Source organism: Rana temporaria, chromosome 7 (genome assembly GCF_905171775.1).
Source record: "Rana temporaria chromosome 7, aRanTem1.1, whole genome shotgun sequence".
Classification (NCBI taxonomy): Eukaryota; Metazoa; Chordata; class Amphibia; order Anura; family Ranidae; genus Rana; species Rana temporaria.
The window spans coordinates 182324779-182350882 of record NC_053495.1 but is presented as its reverse complement, the minus strand read 5'-3'; the positions used below and the strand labels follow the sequence as shown (position 1 = coordinate 182350882).

Genomic DNA, 26104 nt, shown 5'->3' with positions numbered 1-26104 from the left:
CGGTGACGTAGAAGACACCGACGTTCTCAAACACAGAAGTGCAATGCTTCCACTCATGCGTCGAATCAATTTGACGCATGCGCGGGATTTTGGGACGCTGGTTACACGTCATAACCAGCGGACATGTCCGATTAGGTGTACTAACCATCGGACATGTCCGACGGACATGTTTCCAGCGGACAAGTTTCTTAGCTTGCTAAGAAACTTTTGTCCGCTAGGCCTTACACACGGTCGGACATGTCCGCGGAAACTGGTCCGCGGACCAGTTTCAGCGGACATGTTCGACCGTGTGTACGCGGCCTAACATGTAGATTGATCATGAATCACAAAGACATAAAACACCATTGAGTGACTCTGTACCCTTTTTTCCAACACAACCGATCGATTTGGGTCAATCGAAATCATCATTATCTGTCGCTCAATGCTCAGCTGTGATATTTTGGTCTCATTCGATTGATGTCTAATTTGATTGTATTGTTGAATTGGACATCAATTGTTCAATGTCATCACACCATGTATGGTCACCACTAAATAGCTTGGATTGATACATGCGTCAAATCAATTAAACGATCGTGAACAGCTGACTGGATGAAACTGGAAGGTTTTGTTTCCCTGTCGCCATATCCTGACTGGTCACCCAAATTTTCCCAATTCAGCCAAGAACACACTGATTTTGTTAAAACGTTCAACATTTTTCATTTATAAAAAATAAACGTAACAGTTTGTGACAGCTAGGGCAATTTTTGGCAGACACAAGGCTATACACTGAAAGAATAAAATGGCAACATTTGAAATAATAAAGACACAACTGGAAATGCTGACAATCAATCAATAACAATGTTTGTGAGGTAAAACAATAATAAAAAAGGATGATATTGGGTAGGAAATTAGGTAAAATAAGAACAGAACCGAAAATGTGTCTGTTTGTTATTTTGGTATGTTTTGAAGTAGATGTTATGGAGCCAGCAAGGTCGGAGGTCATTCACAAGCAAACACGAAACAGCATCCCTCCACCATCTTCATTCTTAAATAAATGCAATATGTTCAAATAATGGATTACGTTTTGTCAAGATTTTGGCTGATAATATGTTTTTTTTTCCAAACACTGCTGCATTTTCATTATTAAGTTCCTATTGTTTTTCTACTTATCTAATTTTTTGTGCATTTCAGCTTGCTAAAGTAGCCATCAAAAACAGTGGAGATGGATATTTTGTAGGGAAGCCAAGAAAACAAAGCCTATCAATATACCATATTCTAGCGTCAAGACAAAGTGAAATGATAAACTTCAGTCACTGAGCAAAAAAAAATGGCTTCCCTTCTCGGCACACGTGTTGCCCTTATGTGTTCTATCACACAACATGGCTGTCTTCAAGCATTCCCTTGTACAAAATGGCTGGCTTTGTGTGTTCCATCACACAAAATGGCTGCCTTCAAGCATTCCCTTGTACAAAATGGCTGTGTTAGTGTGTTTCATCACACATAATGGCTGCCTTCAAGCATTCCCTTGTACAAAATTGCTGCCTTTGTGTGTTCCATCACACAAAATGGCTGCCTTCAAGCATTCCTTTTTGCACAAAATGGCTGTATGTGTTCTATGACACAAAATGGTTGCCCTTGTGTGCCTGAGAACATAAAATATCCATCTTCAATGTGTATAGATGATGTGGCACACTTTAGCATACATATTAATAAATATCACATCATTCCTTATGCAAGCAAAATAAGTTAGTATTCTATTAATTATACATTGTATACTGTGCCGAAAATTAACAAAACAAAGAGGCTTTGCCTGAATCTAGACATTCTGGGATCCTGTAAACAAATTAGCATAGTTCAAACATCTACAGTATCAGTGGATCTGTATCGGTGCAGTAGGACAGCTGTGCTTAGCACCATCAGAAAGTAGACAGGAAATTAAAATGCTATTATTTACAAGGCCCAAAAGGAAAAAAAAAAACATTCTATTCCCTCATTAATGATGAAGTCTTGAGGTAAACACATAGTTGGAACGAGGCAATCCAGACAAACCAGTGCTGGAAGATGACATTTTAATGCTGAATTGTGGGACCACCGGCAGTAAATACCTGCAACAAAAACACAGATAAAATCAACAAAATGACAAAAGCACGAATGATTAATCATATTTAGTGCCAAAATGTAAGGTAAATACTGGTTTGGCCCATACGAATATTTCCTCTGTTCTGTACTTAGTAACAGGTATGCTTTAAATCATTTCTAGGACGGCTTTGCAAAGGGATTTCATTTCCAGCTAATTATAAAACAGAAGTAAAGTTCTTCTTCTCCCTTTCACATTGTATAATTAAAAGAACTTCTCTCTTTACTGCAGCTGCGGCAGCCAATCACATAGCAGTAGGAATTCTGGCCCATATTCTTAAAGAAAGTAGGCGGGCGGCGCGTAAGCCATTTACACTCCGCCGCCCCAACCTACAGGAGCAAGTGCTGTATTCCCCAAACACTTGCTCCGTAGTTTGGGGTGGCGGAGTGTAATTGGCCCAGCGTATCCCCGCGTATATCCAAGGGGGCGGCTTCTATTTAAATTAAGCGCGCCCCGGATTCTAACGAACTGCGCATGCGCCGGGCTTAAAATAGCCCAGTGCGCATGCTCCAGTTCTCGGCGTAAAACGTCAATGACGCCGACGTGTGCGTGATTGACGTAAAGTCGTATTCAAGAACGACTTAGTAAAACGACGTACCCGGCGGGAAAACACGACGCGGACCCGACGCCATACTTATCATGGCCTACGTGGGACTGGTGTAAGGTTACCCCTCATATAGCAGGGGTAACCTTACGCCTACGCAAACGACGGTTACGCGACGCAAATTCGTTCGGGAATCGGCGTATCAGGCTCATTTGCATAAACAAATGAGACCTGAACGTAAACGCCACCTAGCGGCCGGCGGAGTAATTACATTTAAGATCCGACAGTGTAAGTGACTTACACATGTCGGATCTTCAGCGTATCTATGCGAAAATGATTCGAAGAATCACTCGCATAGATACACTGGCCAAAAAAGAGAGATACGATGGAGTATCCTGAGATACTCCATCGTAACTTTACTCAGAATATGGCCCTCTGTCAACAAATTGACAATAAAGAGTTATGTTTCATGGAGCCGATTGTCAAGAGGCAACTTATTTGTGCTTTATGATGCAACTTATCCACAAATAAAAAGAAATGAAGGGGTAGTTGTGTCAACTTCATCCAGATTCAGGGGTTCATTTACACTTACGAGTGGGGGGTGATAAAACCCCAATGTCCGGATGCATTTTTACCACCCCTCACCCCCCCCCCCCTTTAGCTAAAGGGTGTAATATGAAATATAGTGACATTCTACTACCCTCACCAAATTGCCTCTATCTACCAAAATCGCAAGGTGCTCCTGCTTATTTAGGAACTTGGTGCAGCTTTTCATGGCTCCGCCCTCACAGCGACATCATTTATTCACACAGATCTGTGAACTGAAAACTAAACATCTCATCTACCGCCATGGCAGAAAGACTTGCAGTTCTCACGAGGGCAGTGATGTCCCCATATTTGTTGTCCATTGTATACGTCCTCTTGCTCCATAACTGAAGGTCCATACCTCAGTACGGAACTGGGGCTAAAGGAAGAGTCTGCAATCCGTGCATTGCACTCCCAATCTGATTCTTTTCGGCCAAGAATTTTCCTCACGGTTCATTTAAAGCGGGAGTTCACCCTAAAAAATTTTGTTAAGATTAGATTCATGCTCATTTTGTCAAGGGGAATCAGGTAGTTTTTTTAAAAACGAAGCAGTACTTACCGTTTTAGAGAGCGATCTTCTCCGCCGTTTCCGGGTATGGTCTTCGGGACTGGGCGTTCCTTCTTGATTGACAGGCTTCCGATGGTCGCATCTATCGCGTCACGAGTAGCTGAAAGAAGCCGAACGTCAGTGCGGCTCTATTCGGAGCCTGCGCACCGATGTTCGGCTACTTTCGGAAAATCGTGACGCGAGAGATGCGTCCGTCGGAAGCCTGTCGGAAGACTGTCAATCAAGAAGGAACGCCCAGTCCCGCAGCCCATACCCGGAAGCGGCTGAGAAGATATATCTCTAAAACGGTAAGTACGGCTTTGATTTAAAAAAAACTACCCGATTCCCCTGGACAAAATGAGCATGAATCTAATCTTAAAAATTGTAATTTCCGGGTGAACCTCCACTTTAACAAAGGTCGATTGAAAAATTTACCAAATTAGATGGTGCCAACAGGGCCACCTACAGAACATTCTCGCCAGTTTAGCAGTAAGTGGCTGAAATTTGATCTGTGTATGGCCAGCTTTAGATTAGGTAAGGGGTCTAGGGAGCTAGGGAGAGGAGATGGAGAGATCTTTTTTTTTTTTAGCTCTGGCAAGGTTGCTAGGGAGAGTAGATGGAGGGTTTTTATTAAAGATTAGGTGAGGGGGTTAGGGAAAGGGGATGGAGGGTTCTTTTTTTAGATTAGGTAAGGGGTCTAGGGAGAAGGGATGGAGGTGTTTTTTTTTTTTTTAGATTAGGTAAGGGGGCTAGGGAGATTAGATGGAGGGGTCTTATTTTAGATTAGGTACGGGGGCAAGGGAGATTAGATGGAGGGGTCTTATTTTAGATTAGGTACAAGGGAGAAGGTGACGGAGAGTTCTTATTTAAGATTAGATAAGGGGGCTAGGGAGAGCGAACGGAGGGCTTTTTTTTTTTAGATTAGTTAACGGGCCTAGGGTGAGGAGATTGACGGTTCTTTTTTAGATTAGGTAAGAGTGCTAGGGACAGGGGATGGAGGGTTCTTTTTGTAGATTAGGTATAAGGGCTAGGGAGAGGAGATTAAGGGTTCTTTTTTTAGGTTAGATAAGGGGACTAGGGACGGAGGGTTATTTTTGTAGATTAGGTAAGAGGGATAGGAAGAGCAGATGGAGGGTTCTTTTTTAGGACTAGGTAAGAGGGCTAGGGACAGGGGATGGAGGGTTATTTTTGCAGATTAGGTAAGAAAGCTTGGGAGAGGAGATTAAGGGTTCTTTTTTTAGGTTGGGTAAGGGGACTAGGGACGGGGGATGGAGGGTTATTTTTGTAGATTAGGTTAGAGGGATAGGAAGAGGAGATGGAGGGTTCTTTTTTTTAGGACTAGGTAAGAGGGCTAGGGACAGGGGATGGAGGGTTCTTTTTGCAGATTAGGCAAGAGGGCTTGGGAGAGAAGATGGATGGTTCCTTTTTTAGGTTAGGTAAGGGGGCTAAGGACAGGGAATGGAAGGTCCTTTTTGTAGATTAGGTATAAGGGCTAGGGAGAGGAGATTACAGATTCTTTTTAGGTTAGGTAAGGGGACTAGGGACAGAGGATGGACGGTTATTTTTGTAGATTAGGTAAGAGGGATAGGAAGAGGAGATGGAGGGTTCTTTTTTAGGAGTGGGGGTGGCTAGGAGGGGCGGCTGCCCTGGGCGCAATGGTATACTGTAGGGGCGGAGGCACCTTCCTTCTGTTACAAGACTTAACCACTTAAAGTGGAGGTTCACCCTAAAAACGATTTTTTTACATTAATAGTACAATAGTAAGGACATTTCATTTCGGCAGGTTTTTTTTTTTTTTCTCTCTCTGTACTTACCTGTATATCCGGATTTTGTCCAGGGCTTCCGCATTCTGATGACTCCGGGACTGGGCGTTTCTATCCCAGCCTCAGGGTTCCAATGACTGCGGGACTGGGCGTTCCTATCCTTCCGTTCGATGATTGACGTCTTGTGAAACTGGTGACCTGTCGCAAAACAACGCGCGTCACCAGATTTCCGGAAATAGCCGAGCTGCGAGTCGGCACTATACGGCGCCTGCGCCCACCGTGTAGAGCTGACTGCGCAGGCGCCGTATAGTGCCGACTCGCAGCTCAGCTATTTCCAGCAATCTGGTGACGCGCGTTGTGCGACAGGTCACCTGTTTCACAAGACGTCAATCATCGAACGGAAGGATAGGAACGCCCAATCATCGGAAACCGGAAGCCCTGGACAACATCAGGATATAAAGGTATGTACCGAGAAAAAAAAAATGACCTGCCAAAATGTAATGTCCTTAGTATGCTGGCTCTGCTAGATGCAAATTAAAATTTCTTTTTTTGGGTGAACCCCTGCTTTAACCTCCCTGGCGGTATGATTCTTTCAGAAAAAACATGCTAAAAGCGGTACCATTATTTGCAAGGAAATTTGGCGTTTTATATTGTAGGTCTGTAATTTTTAGAAATAACTCACTTAAATCTGACCAAACAAGATTCTAATAGGCATCCCGTGTATTACATTTTTTTAAAAACAAAATTATAAATTATAATATATTAAATAATTATAAATAATTATAACAAATAATAATATAATTATAATAAAAATTATTCAATAATGTAATCAAATCAAAATCACTGAAATTTGCTCAGTTGCAGAATTGTCGCTGTCATTACTTTTATTTTTTTATGACGAATTTCCCCACAAATCGCTATCGCACAATTCTGCAAGTGATTATAATTTATTATCGCTGTTTTTTAGCTGATCTAAAACTATTTTTGACATAAAGGGACACTTTTGGTTGCTATGGACAATCTACAGTTTGCAGGGAGAAAAAAAGGTTTTTATTATATAAAATGACATGCAGGACACTGGGCAGACCACTAGGGACAGGGGGGGTGTGTTTTTTTTACATACAGTACTGTAATCTATAAGATTACAGTATACTGTGTGTATAGTGTTTGTTTACGTTTTTGAATTTGGCGCCGTTCTCCGTCCCCGTGCGTCGTAACGTCGCAGGGAACGGAGATCGGCGTCACACGGAGGCACTATGTGAATCGAGCGAGGTCCCGCTCGCTCACACAGCACGGTGGCATCGCTGGATCCAGGGACAAGGTAAGTAAAAAGTGCCTGTGGATCTAGCGAGGCAAGCCCGAGACTGACACGGGGTTACCGATAGTAGCAAGAAAATCTAACCCCGTGTCAGTCTCGGGAAGACCGCCAGGGAGGTTAAGGACCCGCTCACATATATATACGTCATTATTCTAAAGATGTATATCTCGGTAACGGCAGCAGCCGCTGCCACAACCGAGATATCATCTTTCCTGTGAGCGATCCTTTAAACGATAACGGTGGTCTCCGCGGCAGATTCGCCGCAAGATCACTGTTATCGGCGGCGGGACAGGGGCCCCCCTACCGCGCCTTCCACTGCTTACCGGAACCGTCGGCAGCGGCGGAGGTGATCAGGTCCTCTCTCCTGCTTGGCTGGGATACAAGTGAGGGCAAGATGGCCCCCATCCGTCTCCATAGCATAACAGGGCGGAAGCGACGTCAAAACTTCACTTTCGCCCATGCTTCTTAAAGGCATATTTTCTTGTTGTCATTTCTTCAAATGACAATTTTTTTTTTTTGCATTTTAGTCTAAATATGAGATCTGAGGTCTTTTTGACCCCAGATCTCATATTTAAGAGGACCTGTCATGCTTTTTTCTATTACAAGGGATGTTTACATCCCTTGTAATAGGAATAAAAGTGACCCATTTTTTTTTTAGTGTAAAAATTTATAAAATAAAAAGACATAAGAAAACCCCCCAATTTTTTTTTTAAAGCGCCCCGTCCCAATGAGCTTGCGCGCAGAAGCGTACGTGAGTAGCGCCCGCATATGAAAATGGTGTTCAAACCACACAAGTGAGGTATCACAGCGATCGTTAGAGCGAGAGCAATAATTCTAGTCCTAGACCTCCTCTGTAACTCAAAAGATGCAACCTATAGAATTTTTTAAACATCGCCTATGGGGATTTTTAAGGGTAAAAGTTTGACGCCATTCCACGAGCGGGCACAATTTTAAAGTGTGACATGTTGGGTATCATTTTACTCGACGTAACATTATCTTTCACAGTATAAAGAAAAATTGGGCTAACTTTACTGTTGTCTTATTTTTTAATTAAAAAAAGTGCATTTTTTACAAAAAAAAGTGCGCTTGTAAGACTGCTGCGCAAATACGGTGTGACAAAAAGTATTGCAATGACCGCCATTTTATTCTCTAGGCTGTTAGAAAAAAATATGTAATGTTTGGGGGTTTTAAGTAATTTTCTAGAAATCTTGTAAACACCAAGTCTGAAAAACAGGCAAGGTCCTTAAGTGGTTAAAGAAGTAGTGACAGCAGCAGGGATTTTGAAAAGCGAGTGATTGCTCAGCATAGGATCCCCTTAAGCTTGTACATCGTGAACGGGGGGAGGTGGCGCAAATTGGCTCTGGATGACCTGGTCACGGCACTAGGACTAGGAACAGGCGATTGCGGGTTCTTTTTGTAGTTTAGGTAAGAGGGCTAATGAGAGAGGATGGAGGGTTATGTTTTTTAGATTAGGTAAAAGGACTAGGGGAAAGGGACAGAGGGATTTTTTTTAATTAGATAAGAGGGCAAGAAAGGGGGGATGGAGGGTTCTCTTTTTGGATTAGGTAAGGGGGCTAGGCAGAGGAAATAGAGGGTTCTTTCTTAGATTGGGTAAGGGGACTATAGAGAAGGAAAGGAGGGATCTTTTTTACATTAGGTAAGAGGGCCAGGGAGAGAAGATGGTGGGTTCTATTTAAAGACCCGCTGACATTAAGAAAATATTAGAAACAGGTATACCTGTTGTACAGGACTCCATGGCTGGGTCCTGGAAGGACGTTATATTTCCCCTCTGTTTGGACTGTGGTGCCTTTAAGGGAATGGAAAGGGTTAACGCACCTGTGTAAGGAAGTAGTTTAAAGCAGACAGGAAGTGCAGGTGAGAGTGAAGGAGTGTAGGAGAGTCCAATGCATGGTGAATGGTGGACAAGGAAAGCTGTGGAAGCTATGAAAAGCTATGAAAAGCTGTGAAAGGACTTGGCAGTGTCCTGCCTAAAAACCTGCTACTGAAGGACTTACCTGGAAGGACTGTTTAACTGCGATAGCAGTTCTGAGCTGTACAAGTCGGTGAGACTGTTATTTCTTTTGTTTTTGCTGCTGCTAAGCCATTTAAGTTTAATAAACCATAGTTTTGATTTAAGAAGCCTGTGTCCTGCGATCAAGCTGGTCCCCCAAACATTACACTGGTGCTCGAATGCGGGCAGGACTGAATAACAGGCATAAGAAGAGGAAAAAAAAAAAAAAAACGTTTTTTTTTCTGTTGCATTGGACTTTATATTGAACTAACATTTAAAGAGACAGTACATTGAATTTATGTCCTGGGTTAAAGCTGCACAAACATTGAAAGTTGAAGCAATGGAGGAGCTAATTAAACAGCTGACCCTGGCTAACATACAAGCGCAAACTTACCACAAAGAGGCGCTGGCTCTGCAGCAAGAAAATACTCGCCTGTTGGTGGCCCAGTTAGCAGCCCAGCAAGCAGCCCAGCAAGGGGTTATGCAGGCTCAGGTGACTGCCTTAAAGGAAGCGGTGCAACAGCTGTCTCAGGTTCAGGAGCCAGCGGCTGTTGCCCCTGGCAACCAGGTGACTGTGAGGGCAAGCCATTTTCTACAGAAGTTGTCCCTGAGTGATGATGTAGAGGCATTTCTTGCTACGTTTGAGAGGACAGCGGAGAGAGAAGGATGGTCTCAGGACCAATGGGCCGGCCTCATTGCTCCTTTTCTCACTGGAGATCCTCAAAAAGCCTACTTTGACCTGCCACCAGATGATGCTAAAGACTATCAAAAGCTAAAGGCAGAAATTCTGGCTCGTCTGGGGGTGACTACGGCCGTTCGGGCCCAACGTGTACACCAATGGAAATATCGTCCAGATCGGCCACCCCGGTCTCAAATGCATGACCTGGTGCAACTAGTAAAAAAATGGCTGCAGCCTGAGGTGTTGTCTGGCCCCCAAATTGTGGAGCGGGTCGTGCTGGACCGATACCTGAGGTCCCTGCCAGATGACCTCCAACGGTGGGTCAGCCATGGAGACCCCAAAACAGCAAACCTCCTTGTTGAGATGGTGGAACGATATACAGTGGTGGAGGACCTGCTCGGACCTACCAAGCGCATAGGGCCTGGTCTGCCACGGCCTGTTCGACCAACTGCTGCCCTTCGAAAGGATGTTCCAAGGAGCCCTGGGACAAACACCCCGGAAGGCCAAGAGACACTCCCGGTACCTTCGCAGCGTTCTGTTCCTGTTCGGAGAGGAGGGGATGTACAATGTTGGCGATGTCATTCCTGGGGTCATACCCGGGCACACTGCCCACTGCAAGAGGAGCCCATGGAATGCGGGGTTCTTCGGAGGGGGTCTTTTTGTGCCCACAAAGTGTGCACCACACACCTCGACCTGGATGAGGAAAAGTTTGAGTGTGAAGTCCAAGTGAACCACCTCCCTGCCCGGGCTTTGTTGGACTCTGGAAGCATGGTAACCCTGGTTCATCCTAGAGTGATTGGGAAGATCGGTCCGGTAAGAAAAACTTTACGGGTGGTATGCATTCACGGGGACACTAGAGAGTACCCGCTCATCACGTTGTCTATCTCCTCAGCATGTGGCACTGTTACTCAAGAGGTGGGGGTGATAAAGAACTTGGTGCATGATGTTATAATAGGACGAGACTGTCCATTGTTTACAAAACTGTGGGAACAAGGAGAACAGTTCAGAGACTGGGGAGAAACTAGCCCCCCTGTTCCTGCTGCTGAGAGGGATAACCCTGAACTGCCAAACGTTAATGTGGACCTAGATGGGGAAAATGCTAATGATTGGGTTAATGGTGATGAAAGTAGTGTTGATACTATTGAGGATGTCAAGATATGTGGTCCACAGACCTACCAAAACACTAAGGGGGAGGAGCCTTTCCCACTTCAGGTAATGCTGGGGGAAGAGGATGAGGAAGTGGCCTCTACCCCTGCGCTGCCAGATTTGGGTGTTCCCCATGGGGCATTTGGGACTGCTCAGATGCAGGACCCCACTTTGGCCCATGCACGGGAACAAGTGGTAGTAGTAAATGGGGTTCCCCAAGAGCCAGGTGCGAATGAGAGGTGGCCACACTTTGCAATATATAATGAGTTGCTGTATCGGGTTACCAAGGAGAGAGAAAATGTGGTAGAGCAATTGTTGGTACCCCAACAATATAGACGAAAGGTTCTGGACCTGGCCCATAACGATGTGTTGGGGGGACACCTGGGAGTTGAAAAAACGGAGGCACGGATCACCGACCGGTTTTACTGGCCAGGTCTGAAAGCAGAGGTAAAGAGATACTGTACCTCTTGTCCGACCTGTCAGTTGACCGCTCCGGTGACTCATTTTCGGAGCCCTTTGGTCCCTCTGCCCATAATTGAGGTCCCATTCGAGAGGATAGCCATGGATATAGTGGGTCCCTTGGTAAAGTCAGCTCGAGGTCACTCCTACATATTGGTGATTCTTGACTATGCCACCCGATATCCTGAGGCGCTACCCCTGCGGAATACCTCCTCAAAGGCCATTGCCCGGGAATTATTCCAGATGTTTACACGGACTGGTTTCCCCAAGGAAATACTCACAGACCAGGGTACCCCGTTTATGTCAAGGGTTATGGCCGATGTGTGTAAGCTGTTCCGGATTAAACAGCTACGCACATCGGTCTACCATCCCCAAACGGACGGGTTGGTGGAACGCTTTAATAAGACCCTTAAATCTATGCTCAAGAAAGTGGTACAAAGGGATGGGAAAGATTGGGACTGCCTGTTACCAGCTCTCCTGTTTGCTATCCGGGAAGTGCCCCAGGCCTCCACGGGTTTTTCGCCCTTTGAGTTGGTATATGGGCGGAGACCTCGCGGACTTCTTGACGTGGTTAAAGAGGAGTGGGAAAGTGAACCTGTTCAGCATAAGAGTGTCCTGGAATATGTCTCCCAAATGCAGGAAAGGATCCAAACCGTGATGCCGCTAGTCAAAGAGCATTTGCAAAAAGCCCAGGAGGCTCAACGACGGGTCTATAACAGGGCTGCTAAAATAAGGCACTTCCAAGTGGGGGATCGAGTAGCGGTGCTAATTCCCACTGTGGAAAGTAAGTTCTTAGCCAGGTGGCAAGGACCCTTTGAAGTTGTGGAAAAAGTGGGAGAGGTCAATTATAGAGTCCACCAGCCAGGCAAGAGGAAACCGTATCAAATATATCATGTCAACTTGTTAAAGCCCTGGACAGACAGGGAACCGGTGACCTCCCTGGCTAGTGCAAGGCTTGAGCCACAGGTTGGGGTGGAGAGTGTCCAAGTAGCAAATACCCTATCTAAATACCAAAGTCAGCAGGCAAAGGAGTTCTTGCAGAGAAATAAGGAGAAGTTTTCAGACTTGCCGGGGTTAACTAGTATCATAGAGCATGATATTATCACGGAACCTGGAGTCAAAGTTTTTGTCAGGCCCTACCGCATCCCAGAGGCTCAAAGGAAGGCCGTTTCAGAGGAAGTAAAGAAGATGCTGGACCTGGAGATCATTGAGGAATCGCAGAGTGAGTGGTCGAGCCCGATTGTGTTGGTACCAAAGCCCAACGGGACTCTGCGATTCTGCAATGATTTCCGGAAGCTTAATGAAGTTTCACGGTTTGATGCCTACCCCATGCCCCGGGTAGATGAACTTATTGAGAGACTAGGTCCAGCTAGGTATATCACAACATTAGACCTTACCAAGGGGTATTGGCAAATCCCATTAACTAAGGCTGCTAAAAAGAAAACTGCTTTTTCTACTCCAGAGGGGAGTTTTCAGTACAAAAGAATGCCTTTTGGACTGCAAACTGCTCCAGCCACGTTCCAGCGAGCAATGGATAGGATTTTACGACCTCATCGGGAGTATGCCTCAGTGTACTTGGACGACATAGTCATTTTTAGCAGAGACTGGGAGTCACACTTGCCCAAGGTCCAGGCAGTACTGGACTCTCTCTGGAAAGAGGGGTTTACAATAAACCCTGAAAAATGTGCTTTGGGAATGGAGGAGGTGAAATACCTGGGCTATATTGTGGGTAGAGGGGTGGTGAAACCTCAGGTCAGCAAGGTAGAGGCTATAAAGAGTTGGCCCCGCCCCCTCACAAAAAAGCAGGTACGTGCATTCCTGGGCATGGTGGGATACTACAGGAGGTTCGTACCCAACTTTGCCACATTGGCGGCTCCATTGACCGATCTGACTAAGGGTCGGAAATCGGTCATGGTGGAGTGGAATGCAGACGCTGAGAAGGCTTTTTTGGTGCTCAAGTCAGCACTGTGCCAACACCCTGTCTTGATAGCGCCCAATTTTTCAGAAGAGTTTGTTGTCCAAACTGATGCTTCCGATGTAGGATTGGGAGCTGTGTTGTCACAGGTTGTTTGTGGTGAGGAACACCCAGTAGTCTTCCTCAGTAGAAAGTTGACACCAGCGGAGAAAAACTACGCTATTATTGAAAGAGAGTGTCTGGCCATTAAGTGGGCTCTGGATTCCCTCAGGTATTACCTCTTGGGGAGGAAGTTTAGGCTCATTTCTGATCATGCCCCTTTAACATGGATGAGGCAGGGTAAAGGGACTAATGCCAGGATTACACGTTGGTTCCTGGCGCTCCAAGAATTTAAGTTTGTAGTGGAGCATAGGCCCGGGAGACTGCATCAAAATGCAGATGCCCTCTCCCGAGTCCATTGTTTGAGCTCCACTGTTGCCTCCACCTCCTTGGCGTTGGGGCACAGGGGGGGGATATGTACAGGACGCCATGGCTGGGTCCTGGAAGGACGTTATATTTCCCCTCTGTTTGGACTGTGGTGCCTTTAAGGGAATGGAAAGGGTTAACGCACCTGTGTAAGGAAGTAGTTTAAAGCAGACAGGAAGTGCAGGTGAGAGTGAAGGAGTGTAGGAGAGTCCAATGCATGGTGAATGGTGGACAAGGAAAGCTGTGGAAGCTATGAAAAGCTATGAAAAGCTGTGAAAGGACTTGGCAGTGTCCTGCCTAAAAACCTGCTACTGAAGGACTTACCTGGAAGGACTGTTTAACTGCGATAGCAGTTCTGAGCTGTACAAGTCGGTGAGACTGTTATTTCTTTTGTTTTTGCTGCTGCTAAGCCATTTAAGTTTAATAAACCATAGTTTTGATTTAAGAAGCCTGTGTCCTGCGATCAAGCTGGTCCCCCAAACATTACACTGTATATGAAAAATGTAAATGCCCTCCATCTGCCCAAAACGGTGCTTCATTCACGTCAAATCCTTGGCTAAAGCCCACTGGGAACCCAACAATTTTGGGAGTGTCAGTCTTCTCAGTCTCCCCCTTTCAATTACTTGTGCCGTCAACTCAAGCAAGGAAAGGTCCATCTTACCGCCATGTTTGTTTGCTTGTTTTCACAGACTTCTAAAAGAAATAAACACTAACAGGCTACATACCGTGCTGCCTCAGACATAAGAGCATAAAAGAGATCAGAAAACTCACAGAAAAAGTGTTAGTTCCTTCTCCAATGGATTGTGATTTCTTTATGCGGACCATGGCCCTACACTAAACACTTCACACTCAATTGGAGTATTACACACACAATTGGCTTTAATGCTGACACGCCACTGGCTCCAATTACTGTTGAAATGTTTTGCAGTCCTTCATCTAGCTTGTGAGAGCCCGGTCAGAAATGACCATTTTCTCATTCCTTTGAAATGAGATATTTATTTATTAACGGAAAAGATAAGAGAGGTAGAATGACAGCATGAATTATGGCTTCTGCGCAGGTATGCTCAGATTGCAACTCTGCTAATTGTCTTGAATGAGACACTTAATAGCAATGTGCACAGTTCATGGAGCTTCTTGTTAATTGTTGGACTAATACGACAGAAAACAAAACTGCGAACCACAGGTAAAGCAAGGAAAGGGCCCTGGGGTGGAATGTTGAGTAGCTGCAATACATGTTATGGCGGCTTAAATCTGTTGCTGCTTAACCCCTTACTGCCCACCATCCCTTTAAGTCAGTCTATATCAGTCTCAACTTGGGGGTCAAATGATGATTTGCCAGGGGTCACCGAATCCTGGGCTGTTCCTGGAGCCCGCGGCCACCCACTGAGCCGCTCATTCAGTTCACGACATGGCTAGGGGGCAGAGACTAGAGGTCAGCTGACTGGTGAGGAATGTGAAGTGGGAGGGGCTGGAGGAGACCCTATCTTCTGATTTCGGCATAGGTGTCACTCCTGCGAGACACCACAAAGTCGGAGACACAGAAAATCCGAAGACACAGTGAGTAACACTACTTCTGATTAGAGTTGCCATTAAACGTCCTCACTACAGTTCTCAGATCAGCAGATGACCTTGATCAAGAGCACCTAAGTTGACTGATCCCAACTCCCCACCAGCACTGCCACTATTCCCATTAACCCCCCCCCCCCCACCACCACCACCACCACCACCAAGGAGTAAGAGAAGGAATAAAAGTAGAGAATACATGGAAGGGAGAGAAAAAGAGTGGGAGGAACAAAGAAAAAGGGAGTGAAAGGCTAGAGAGAGGGATGGGGGAAAAAAAGGGAAAGAAAGGAGCACAAAGAGAAAGAGGGGGTACATCCTCAAATGTTCCATAAGGGTTTTAATACTGTACGAGTGGAAGAGACTCGGGGGGGCGCTAAATGTCCTTGGGTTAGGGGTACAAATTACTTGTCTTGCCTCGGGTGCTGACAACCCACGCTACGAAAATAATTTTACTGTTAGGGGTCTCCACAACTTGGGAAATTTTATCAAGGGGTCACGGCACTAGAAAGGTTGAGAACCACTGGTCTATATGGATGGACGGATGGACAGACTTCCCAATCATGACTACTGTGACTGGCAGTCAGTTCTCCCGATTATAACGAGAGACCAAGGCTGTCCTGGTCACTGTGCAGCAAACATGCTATTAACACAGAAACCTCGGTCATCCATGGACACATATATGTGGCATGTGGGTGTTAAAGCAGACCCCTCTTGCTTTGTTGAAGTTTTGCTTTGGTGAAGAGTTAAGCCTCGTACACATGGCTGAGTTTTTCCCGACGAGATTCCTGGCAAGCTTTTCTTGCAAACCGAGTGTACACACGGCACATTCAAAAGAACCAGCGTTCTTTTGAATGGCAAGAACGCTGTGACGTCATCGACACGACGAGCATGCGCTCGTCACATTCGATGCCGTCGCCGCCATCTTGCTTCACCCTACAATACCCTTGTAAGCTACCGCGCATGCGTCAAAGTCCCATCGAGCATGCGCGGGCTTACAGGAGGACAGGTAAGCTTGTAGCCGCATACACACACGCGGTTTTCTCGCCGGGAAACAGGCCAACGAGAATCCAGACGAGAAAAGAGAGAGCAGATTCTCTATTTTTCTTGTCGAGATTCCAGGCAGTTTTCTCAACGAGAAAACATACACACGACTGGTTTTCTCAGCAAAAAGCTCTGCCGGCAGTTTTCTTGCCGAGAAAACCGGCCGTGTGTACGAGGCTTTACTCTTGCTAAAAAATCTTCTGCATCTGATCCATTCGGGTTGTGTTGGATGCCTGTTGGTGGTTCTATCAGCTGGCTGCTACATCACCACTGTGTTCTGCAGTGATGAAGGTTCAGATTCATAAAACCACAGCACCCAGAGAGGGACCAGGCATCCAAAGCTCTTGAAAATGTTGGATGCTGAAGTATTAGGATTGACCTTTCATAACAACAAAACTGCATTAAAGGGAACCTGTGATTTGCCCATGTAGGACAAAGCAATAGGTTTATCGAAAAGCAACCCCCCCTCTACTTGCATTATTCAGCTGCCAAGAGCAAAAAGAAAATTCAGGGATTTAAAGGGGTTGTAAAGTTTTATTTTTTTTATTTTTAAGTAACAAACATATCATTCTTACCTCCACTGTACAGCTCGTTTTGCACAGAGTGGCCCCGATCCTCGTCTTCTGGGGTACCTCGTGGCTATCTCGGCTCCTCCCCGCAAGAGCTAACCCCACTCTGGGAAGCGCTCTCCCAAGGGGGGCAGCTTGCGGAAGGGTGCTCCCATGATACAGTCGGCGGCCAAAGACACCGACTGTATCACTCGCGCCGGCCCCCTGGCGCGCAGCGTCATTGATTTGATTGACAACCATCGGAAGCCAATGGCTGCGCTGCTATCAATCATCCAATGAAGAGTTGAGAAGAGCCGAGAAGCCCAGGCCGAGAAGCCATTGTGTTCACAATGCAGGGATTTCGAGAACTCAGGTAAGTAAACGGGGGGCTGGGGGGGCTGTAAGCATCGGATGTTTTTCCACCTTCATGCATAGGATGCATGAAGGTGAAAAAACCTGAAGCTTTACAACCCCTTTAACAAAAAAGTGTCAGAAATGGCGTTTACTAATTAGATAGACCTGTTTCAGGTTTATTTGTGCCACCTGCACCAGTTTCCATTTCGGAGTGAAATAGAAACTAGTGCAAGTCCGCCCTCCATAACCGAGGGAATATGTCAGTTTTCCATATAGATTCCATATAGAATACTGCTGCAGATTCTTACTAGGTGCGACTACTAGTAGATTCCTACTAGGATGGGCCTAGAAGCAGGGCCAGAGTTACATCTCAGAAGCCTACAGGCCTAGATTTCTGAAGCCAACCGAAAAATTATCACAAACTAAAGTGAATTTTAGGGCAAACAAAAGCAATAAACTACCCACATTTTGGTAAAATATAAATATGAGGCTGCACTGAGTAAATAGATACTCAACATGTCAAACCTTAAATATGTGCGCGTCCGTGAAATGGAGACATACTTCAGTACCCTATGTTTTCCAGCAATGCTTCAAAGGCCTTATAGGTCATCAGTTTAGTGTTACGGAGAAAGTTTTGTGCTAGAATTATTTATCTCACTCTGGCGTGCGTAGCAATATGTAGCATGTGTATCGCAATCAACGTTTTCACGTGTAGGCATCCCCGACACGTGCATTTATGTCTGTACAGGCTTATATGTGGGGTGGGGCCTCAAAAAAGTAAATTGGGGGGGGGGGATTTTTTGTGCTTGGGTGTAACTTAACTTTTTCTTTCCATCACAAAAAATACATTATGTTATGGTTTTAGGGGACAGGTTCTCTTTAATGACACGTCCAGGGTCTAAAAGAGGCTTGCACCTTGGACCCTTGGTAATTAGGAGCAGCATCTGCTTCATTTTTATGTTTGGAAGAGGAATGCTTGCAGAGATCTTAATTCCCCTCTATGTGCGGTAACTGGTGGGTTCTTTTTGCACTCATTCAATGCCAGTCACTGGAAGAGTACATAGAAAACAATTGTTTACTATGTGCCCTGTTCATAAGTAGGTTGCAGTGCTCTGCAGAAAAGTGCAGGCACAGTGGCAGCATTTGATGGGCACAGTGGCAGCATTTGATGGGCGCAATGGATGGCACAGTGGCTGCATTTGATGGGCACAGTGGCGGCATTTGATGGGCACAGTGGCGGCATTTGATGGGCACAGTGGCGGCATTTGATGGCACAGTGGCGGCATTTGATGGCACAGTGGCTGCAATTGATGGGCACATTGGCTGCAATTGATGGGCACATTGGCTGCAATTAATGGCACAGTGGTTGCATTTGATGGGCACAGTGGCTGCAATTGATGGCACAGTGGCAGCATTTGATGGGCACAGTGGCTACATTTGATGGGCACAGTGGCAGCATTTGATGGGCACAGTGGCAGCATTTTATGGGCACAGTGGCTGCAATTAATGGCACAGTGGCTGCATTTGATGGGCACAGTGGCAGCATTTGATGGGCACAATGGCTGCATTTGATGGCACAGTGAGGCTGCAATTGATGGGGATTTCTTTCCAGTACTTTTCGAATTTTTCAGTTTGTTTGCGCCCCCCCAAAAAAATGTAGGCACTAGTCGCCACTGGTAAAGCTATATTTGAAAGCACATTCTGACTTCAGGAAAACAGACAGTGTTAAAAATCTATTCTATGATGCTGCCTGTTGCCTGCAGTGGATGCTGTTTCAGCAATCTATGCAACAGTGCCCCCTAGTGAGCAGTCCAGCCATGGGAGATATCCAGCTGCTCTAGGCCATCAAGATCCTCCTGGAGTGCAGATCGGAGCAGGTATCTGTTTCCCATTAGTGGTGCATGACATACGGCTCTGGCCCAGACAGGTCCCTGATGCTTGTAAATTTACAGAAAAGTAAAATGTAGTTTATTAGAGAGGAAACATCCTTGCTGCTCATCTTGCATTGTTCTGCACTTTGGGGAGGAAAAAGCAATATGTTTCCAGGCGGTGGTTTTCACCAGCAGTTTGTCAGCTTCTCTGCAAATATCTAGGATTATATAAACATATGTTCAAAGAAGGCTAAGAAGTGATTCTGGAAACACCTAATTCATTCTGGTGAACATCCAGTGTCAGCATACCTGGCATAAGAGTTGCTTATTCACAGTATAAACAGACCGCAACAGAATTTAAAGTAAAACTGTACTGTGTTCTAACACTTTAAAAGGAAAAGTTCTCTTACCTTTATTAGCAAGAAAAGTATATTATATGCACCTCCATGATTTAGTTACCCTGATTTACTGATTTATAGCTGTATTCAGGTAGGGCGGCGTATTTTTAACCCGGCGTAGCGTATCGTATCTACGCTACGCCGCCGTAAGTCAGAGAGGCAACTGCTGTATTCACAAAGCACTTGCCTCCTAAGTTACGGCGGCGTAGCGTAAATGGGCCGGCGTAAGCACACCTAATTTAAATTGTGAAGAGGTTGGCGTGTTTAATGTAAATAAACCATGACCCGACGTGATGGACGTTTTTAACGAACGGCGCATGCGCCGTCCGTGGACATATTCCAGTGTGCATTGCTCCAAAGTACGCCGCAAGGACTTATTGGTTTCGACGTTAACGTAAATTACGTCCAGCCCCATTCACGGACGACTTACGCAAACGACGTAAAATTTTCAAAATTCGACGCGGGAACGACGTCCATACTTAACATTGGCTAGGCCAGCTATTTGTTCGACTAACTTTACGCCTGAAAACGCCTTACGTAAACGGCGTATCTTTACTGCGACGGGCAAGCGTATCTAGACGTAAATCAGCGTTCACTCCCCTAGTGGCCGGCTGAACTAGACAGCTAAGATACGACGGCGCAGGCCGTCGTATCTTAGCTACATTTAAAGGGTCACTAAAGGAAAAAACATTTTTTGCTGAAATGACCGTTTACAGGGTATAGAGACATAAAAGTTAACTGATTCCTTTTAAAAATGATGAAAAATAGATTAAATTCTATCTTATAATGTGCATTTAGTTTCACTTTCGGTTTTAAACTGATTTCATGTTTATGTGAAGTAAAGAGACACACAGAACAAAAACAAACAAATCCAGGGCAGTGTTTTGTTTTTAAAATGAATCTGATTGGTTCTGAGGAGTTTTAGACACACAGCTTAGACCACAGTGAGAAGCTCCCATGAGAAATTTACTATGGAGCCAGAGAACCAGGAAGTGAGGATTTCAGCAAAGGATTACAGCTGCTTCAAAGCAAAAACGGACAATGAGGACATGAAATCAAGACTGCTATAAGGTAAAGCAAGCTATTTAGCCCAAAAAAATTTTTTGCTTAGTGATCCTTTAAGTGTATCTCAATTTGAGAATACACTTATATGTACGATGGCGCAGATTCAGAGTTACGACGGCGTATCTACTGATACGCCGGCTTAACTCTTTGTGAATCTAGCTATTAGCCATGTACACACGATCGTTTTTTCTGATGAAAACAGACCGTTGGACCGGCGGTATAGCGTAAGTGGGCAAACTTACAAAATCTGCAGGGGATCAAATAATTATTTTCCCCATTGTATGTGCTGTGAAAGGTACTGCAAGCATGGAGATGGCTACATTGATAGCTGGCACTTGTCTTGGGCTCCAATCACTTTTTCGACAAGCACCAGCAACAGGAATGCAGAGGGAAGGGAGGTTAACCCCTCCCCTCCCTCCTCTGCTTTCCCCTTGCCGGCACTTATCTAAGGAAGTGTTTGATCCCAAGCGCCCAGCTAATAATGGTCTCTTTGCTAGCTGCTTTGTCGGATGTCACATGTAAAAATGTCCAACAAATATGCTTAGGTCTTGAAGAAGTGGGCACACCCCAAAAGCTTGTCCTGAAAATTTGGATGTTAGTACAAATAAAGAAAAATGATCACAGACAGTATCAACTGTTCTTGTTGCATGCACACTAATACGGGGGAGGGCTTCTTCCACCTGTGTCAGAGTCTTTTGCCATGGAGGATTGACAGCTTTACTGCCTACAGGAGCTGGGAGAACACTCAGAAATGTGTCTTCCTTTAATGTCACAGGCTGACTATACTGTCCTACAGAAATCCCATGTATCAGCAAGAGTAGCAAGTGGGCTGACAAAGCGGCCACAGTTGTCGCACCTTGTGGTTAGTGTTGTCACCCACATAACGGAAGTTGGACATGCTGGCCTCTTTAACAGGTATTTGTATGAACTTTGTAGGTGAACAAATATGAAAAGGATATACAAATGAACTGAGTATTTAAACTGAAATAATTTGTAGAGCTCATTTAAGGCTAATGTCGCTTACACACGATAATTTTTCGGGTTCTAAAAAATTACGTTTTTTTTTATGTCATTAAAAACGATCGTGTGTGGGCTTCAGAGCATTTTTCGGCTTCTAAAAAATGTCCAAAAAAAAATTCGAACATGCTCTATTTTTTAACAACGTTTTTTACATTGTCGTTTTTTCGGGTTGTAAAAAATGGTCGTGTGTGGGCTTTAACAACGTGAAAAATCTGCGCATGCTCAGAAGCAAGTTATGAGACGGGAGCGCTCGTTCTGGTAAAACTACCGTTCGTAATGAAGTAAGCACATTCATCACGCTGTAACAGACAGAAAGGCGCGAATCGTCTTTTACTAACACAAAATCAGCTAAAGCAGCCCCAAGGGTGGCGTCATCCGCATGGAACTTCCCCTTTATGGTGCCGTCGTACGTGTTGTACGTCACCGCGCTTTACTAGAGCATTTTTTTTCACGATCGTGTGTAGGCAAGGCCGTTTTAATGATCAAGTTGAAAGAAACTTTGGAGTAGATTCAAATAGCCCGGCGTAAATTTCTGCGGGCGTAACGTATCTCAGATACATTACGGCGCCGTAACTTAGGGCGCAAGTTCCATATTCATAAAGAACTTGCGCCCTAAGTTACGGCGGCGTAGCGTATGTGGTCCGGCGTAAGCCCGCCTAATTTAAATGTGGATGATGTGGGCGTGTTTTATTTAAATTACTTGTGACCCCACGTATTTGACGTTTTTTACAAACGGCGCATGTGCCATCCGTGAAAGAATCCCAGTGCGCATGCTCGAAATTACGCCGCAAATCGTCAATGCTTTAGACGTGAACGTAACTTACGTACAGCCCTATTCGCGAACGACTTACGCAAACGACGTAATCGACGGCAAATTCTACGCTGGCCCGATGTCCATACTTAACATAGGATACCCCTCATATAGCAGGGGTAACTTTACGCCGGAAAAAGCCCAACGTAAACAAATGCGTCGGGCGTACGTACGTTTCTGAATCGGCGTATCTACCTAATTTGCATATTCCTTGCGTAAATCGACGGAAGCGCCACCTAGCGGCCAGCGTAAATATGCAACTAAGATACGACGGCGTAAGAGACTTACGCCAGTCAGATCTTAGCCAAATTCCGGCGTATCTTGTTTTCTGAATACAGAAAAAAGATACGCCGGAGCACCCTAGAAGTTACGCGGCGTATCAATAGATACGTCAGCGTAACTTCTTTCCGAATCTACCCCTTTGTTTTTTCTAGAGCCTGAAAAATTTAATTTTTTAGAACCCGAAAAATGATCGCGTGTACGTGGCATAAGACCTGGCAGGTGCCTTTTCCTCTGTCCAATAAGGTCTTATTCGGAAGAGCGAATAAGGGAGCTTAGACTGCTGTGTTCAGATACAGCTAAACATCAACTCAGTTTGTATACAGCCAGAAATGCCAGGGCTGGTCAAGTTCCTAATCACATGTAACCACACAGATCAGATGAGTGGTTACAAGAGAATAGCTGTGACGCCAGTAATTGCTTTGTACAGGTTACAAATCATTTCATGCCAATGGTGGCTGTTCGCACACACTGTGGGCATGACTTATGCCCTGTACACACGATCGGTCAATCCGATGAGAACAGTCTGATGGATTTTTCCATCAGTTAACCGATGAAGCTGACTGATGGTCAGTCGTGTCTACACACCACCAGTTAAAAAAAAGTTTGTGTCAGAACGCGGTGATGTAAAACACAACGACGTGCTGAAAAAAAAACGAAGTTCAATGCTTCCAAGCATGCGTCGACTTGATTCTGAGCATGCGTGGATTTTTAACCGATGGACGGGTCTACTAACGATCGTTTCTTTTTCTATCGGTTAGGTATCCATCGGTTAAATTTAAAACAAGTTTCACATTTTTTAACCGATGGATAAATAACCGATGGGGCCCACACACCATCGGTTTGGTCATCAGACCGTTCTCATCGGATTGACCGATCGTGTGTACGCGGCATAAATTTCCCACCGGGAAGAATCACTGATAAGAAGAGTCCAGTAGGGGAACTCTCACTGGACAGGGGTAAATGTGTTTTGCTCGTCGAGTTTCTCGGCCGCGTGTACGGGGCCTTAAATAATGGCAGCCAGAGTCATCAAGGGGCCCTTGTGTGAAACCAATTGTTCGTCGCCCCCCATACTGATCAAGTAAAGACTTGTTTGTCGAATGACAGCTACAGTAGATAAGGATGGGCCGTGCCTTGTGTCGCGTACACATGGTCGGAAATTCCGACAAGAAAAGCACGATGTGAGCTTTTGGTCGGAAATTCCGACCGTGTGTATGCTCCATCGGACTTTTTCTGTCGGAATTTTCCAACAACAAAAATTTGAGAGCTGGTTCTAAATTTTTCTGTCAAGAAAAGATCGAAAATTCCAATCGTCTGAATGCAATTCTGACGCACAGAAAAAACATGCATGCTCGGAATCAAGTCGACACATGCTTGGAAGCATTGAACTTAAAGCGGAGGTTCACCCAAATAAAATCTATATCAGACCAACTTCTTTATACTTCTAACCTGTACAGTCCGCATTTTTTTTTTTTTACTCTGTACATACCGTAAAATCTATATTTGCAATCTGGCTTCTGGGTACTTCTCCCCGCGGGAGTAGGCGTTTCTATGCTGAGGAGGAATGTCCTCTGGGAGGTCGCCCAGATGATTGACGTCCTTTCAGAAAAAGTTCCACCCGGCGGATAAGGCCCCGCCCCCCGTATTGCGTAGGCACGTCACGAGTCACGGCGTTTCCGAAAGAAGCCGAACATGAAGAAGCTCTATACGGCACCTGTGCAGTCAGCTCTACACGGCTCCTAGTCGGTGCACAGGCGCCGTATAGAGCCAACTCGCAGCTCTGCATGTTCGGGTTCTTTTGGAAACGCCGTGACTCGTGACGCGCCTACGCAATACGGGGGATGGGGCCTTATGTGCCGGGTGGAACTTTTTCTGAAAGGACGTCAATCATCTGGGCGACCTCCCAGAGGACATTCCTCCTCAGCAAAAAAAAAAATGCGGACTGTACATGTTAGAAGTATAAAGAAGTTGGTCTGATATAGATGTTATTTGGGTGAACCTCCGCTTTAATTTTTCTCGACTCATCGTAGTGTTGTACGTCACCACGTTCTTGACGTCGGAATTTTGTGTGACTGTGTATATGCAACACAAGTTTGAGCCAACATTCCTTCGGGAAAAAAAAATCAAATTTCCATTTCTTGTCGGAATTTCAGATCGTGTGTACACAGCATAAGTCTACATGGCAGTGGGAATAGTCCCTGAACCCATCTGACCCACCTCTAGTAAAATCGGACATAAATGTACTGAGGGCCCTTGTGCAGCTGCACAGTTTTCACAAATGGAATGTATGTCCCTGAACCTAATCCTTCCTCCCACACCCTGCTTGACCTCTGAGGGAGTTTTGTTACTTTCCAGGACAGCACTATAAGAACTCATCACCTTGTTTTTCCGGCTCTTCAGCTACAACATTTTCTGAACAGCACAAAAATGCAAAATGAGCATCACTGTATCCCTCTGTGTCTATACTATACTATACTATACTATACTATACTATACTATACTATACAAAACTTTACAACTTATAAAATATGCGTTTGGGAAAATCCTTCTCTTTTCTGACTGAGAAGATTGAATAAAGAAACCGATCAAGTATGTGCAGCTTATGTCTGTCCGCGAAGTGAAAGGACACATAGTGGAGGATCTGAGTGAGAGCGAAGACAGATGTCTCCCCTCCTGTCATTCTCAAGGAGATGTGTGCTTGTCTCTGACCACCCAAACTCATTGTCTTGTTTCATTGCAATTACAGAGTTTGCTAAACAATGTGACAAGACTTGGGTAAACGAGCAAATGCAGCCCCCTTGCAGGTGCATTCAGCGTACATTTGAGATCATTATGAGCTATTGGTAGGAGCTTCATAAATTCTTCTGAGCTGCTTCAAGCTTCATTGAGGTGCTTTTGCATTTCCATTGAATGTATGGTGAGAAAAAAAAGTCTTTGTACACAAACCTGGCCTTTTTCAGCTAAGGCATGTGGTAGCACTGAATCTGTGGGAACCCCCTAACCTCTACAGACTGCCATTGTCTAGGGCACAGTTGTCTCCAAACTGGGGCCTGTGGGCCAGATGCGACCCTTTGCTTGACTTTATCCAGCCCTTGGGGCACTATTCCTCCCACTAATACGAGGTGTTATTTCTCCCCACGGATGCCATTGATGAGTAGACATGTGCAATTCGTTTAGTTTCTAATTCATTTTTTAACGAAAATTCGGAAATTCGTTCATTCCGAATTTTCATATTTCCAAATTTTTCAATTTCCGAATTTTCGGACTTCCGAAATGTCAAATTTCCAATTTTTTTAATTTCTGAAATTCCGAATTTTGAATTTCCAAATTTTCGTATTTCGTTTTTTTTTTTTAATTCTCAATTTTTTTGATTTTTCTAATTTTCTAATATTTAAAATTTCTCATTTGCAAATTTTTTATTTTTTCCGAATTTTTCAATTTTTCATTTTCGAATTTTCGAATTTTTCATTTTCGAATTTCGAATTTTTTAATTTTCGAATTTTCAAATTTTTTATTTTTCGAATTTTTCATTTTCGAATTCCGAATTTTCTAATAAAAAAATAGAAAATTCGAAAATTCAAAATTCGAATATTCAAAAATGACAAG

At 44.8% G+C, this 26104-nt stretch overlaps 1 protein-coding gene across 2 annotated transcripts in view; it reads right to left on the bottom strand.

Moving 5' to 3' along the window:
* Positions 1-671: 671 nt before the first annotated feature.
* Positions 672-26104, bottom strand: part of TTLL7 (tubulin tyrosine ligase like 7) — a 245472-nt gene continuing 220039 nt past the window's right edge. For both annotated transcript variants that reach the window (XM_040360594.1, XM_040360595.1), the window contains exon 21: positions 672-2084. In XM_040360594.1, coding sequence (XP_040216528.1) covers positions 1973-2084 — 112 coding nt within the window. In that variant the 3' untranslated portion in view covers positions 672-1972. The remainder of the gene's footprint in view (positions 2085-26104) is intronic.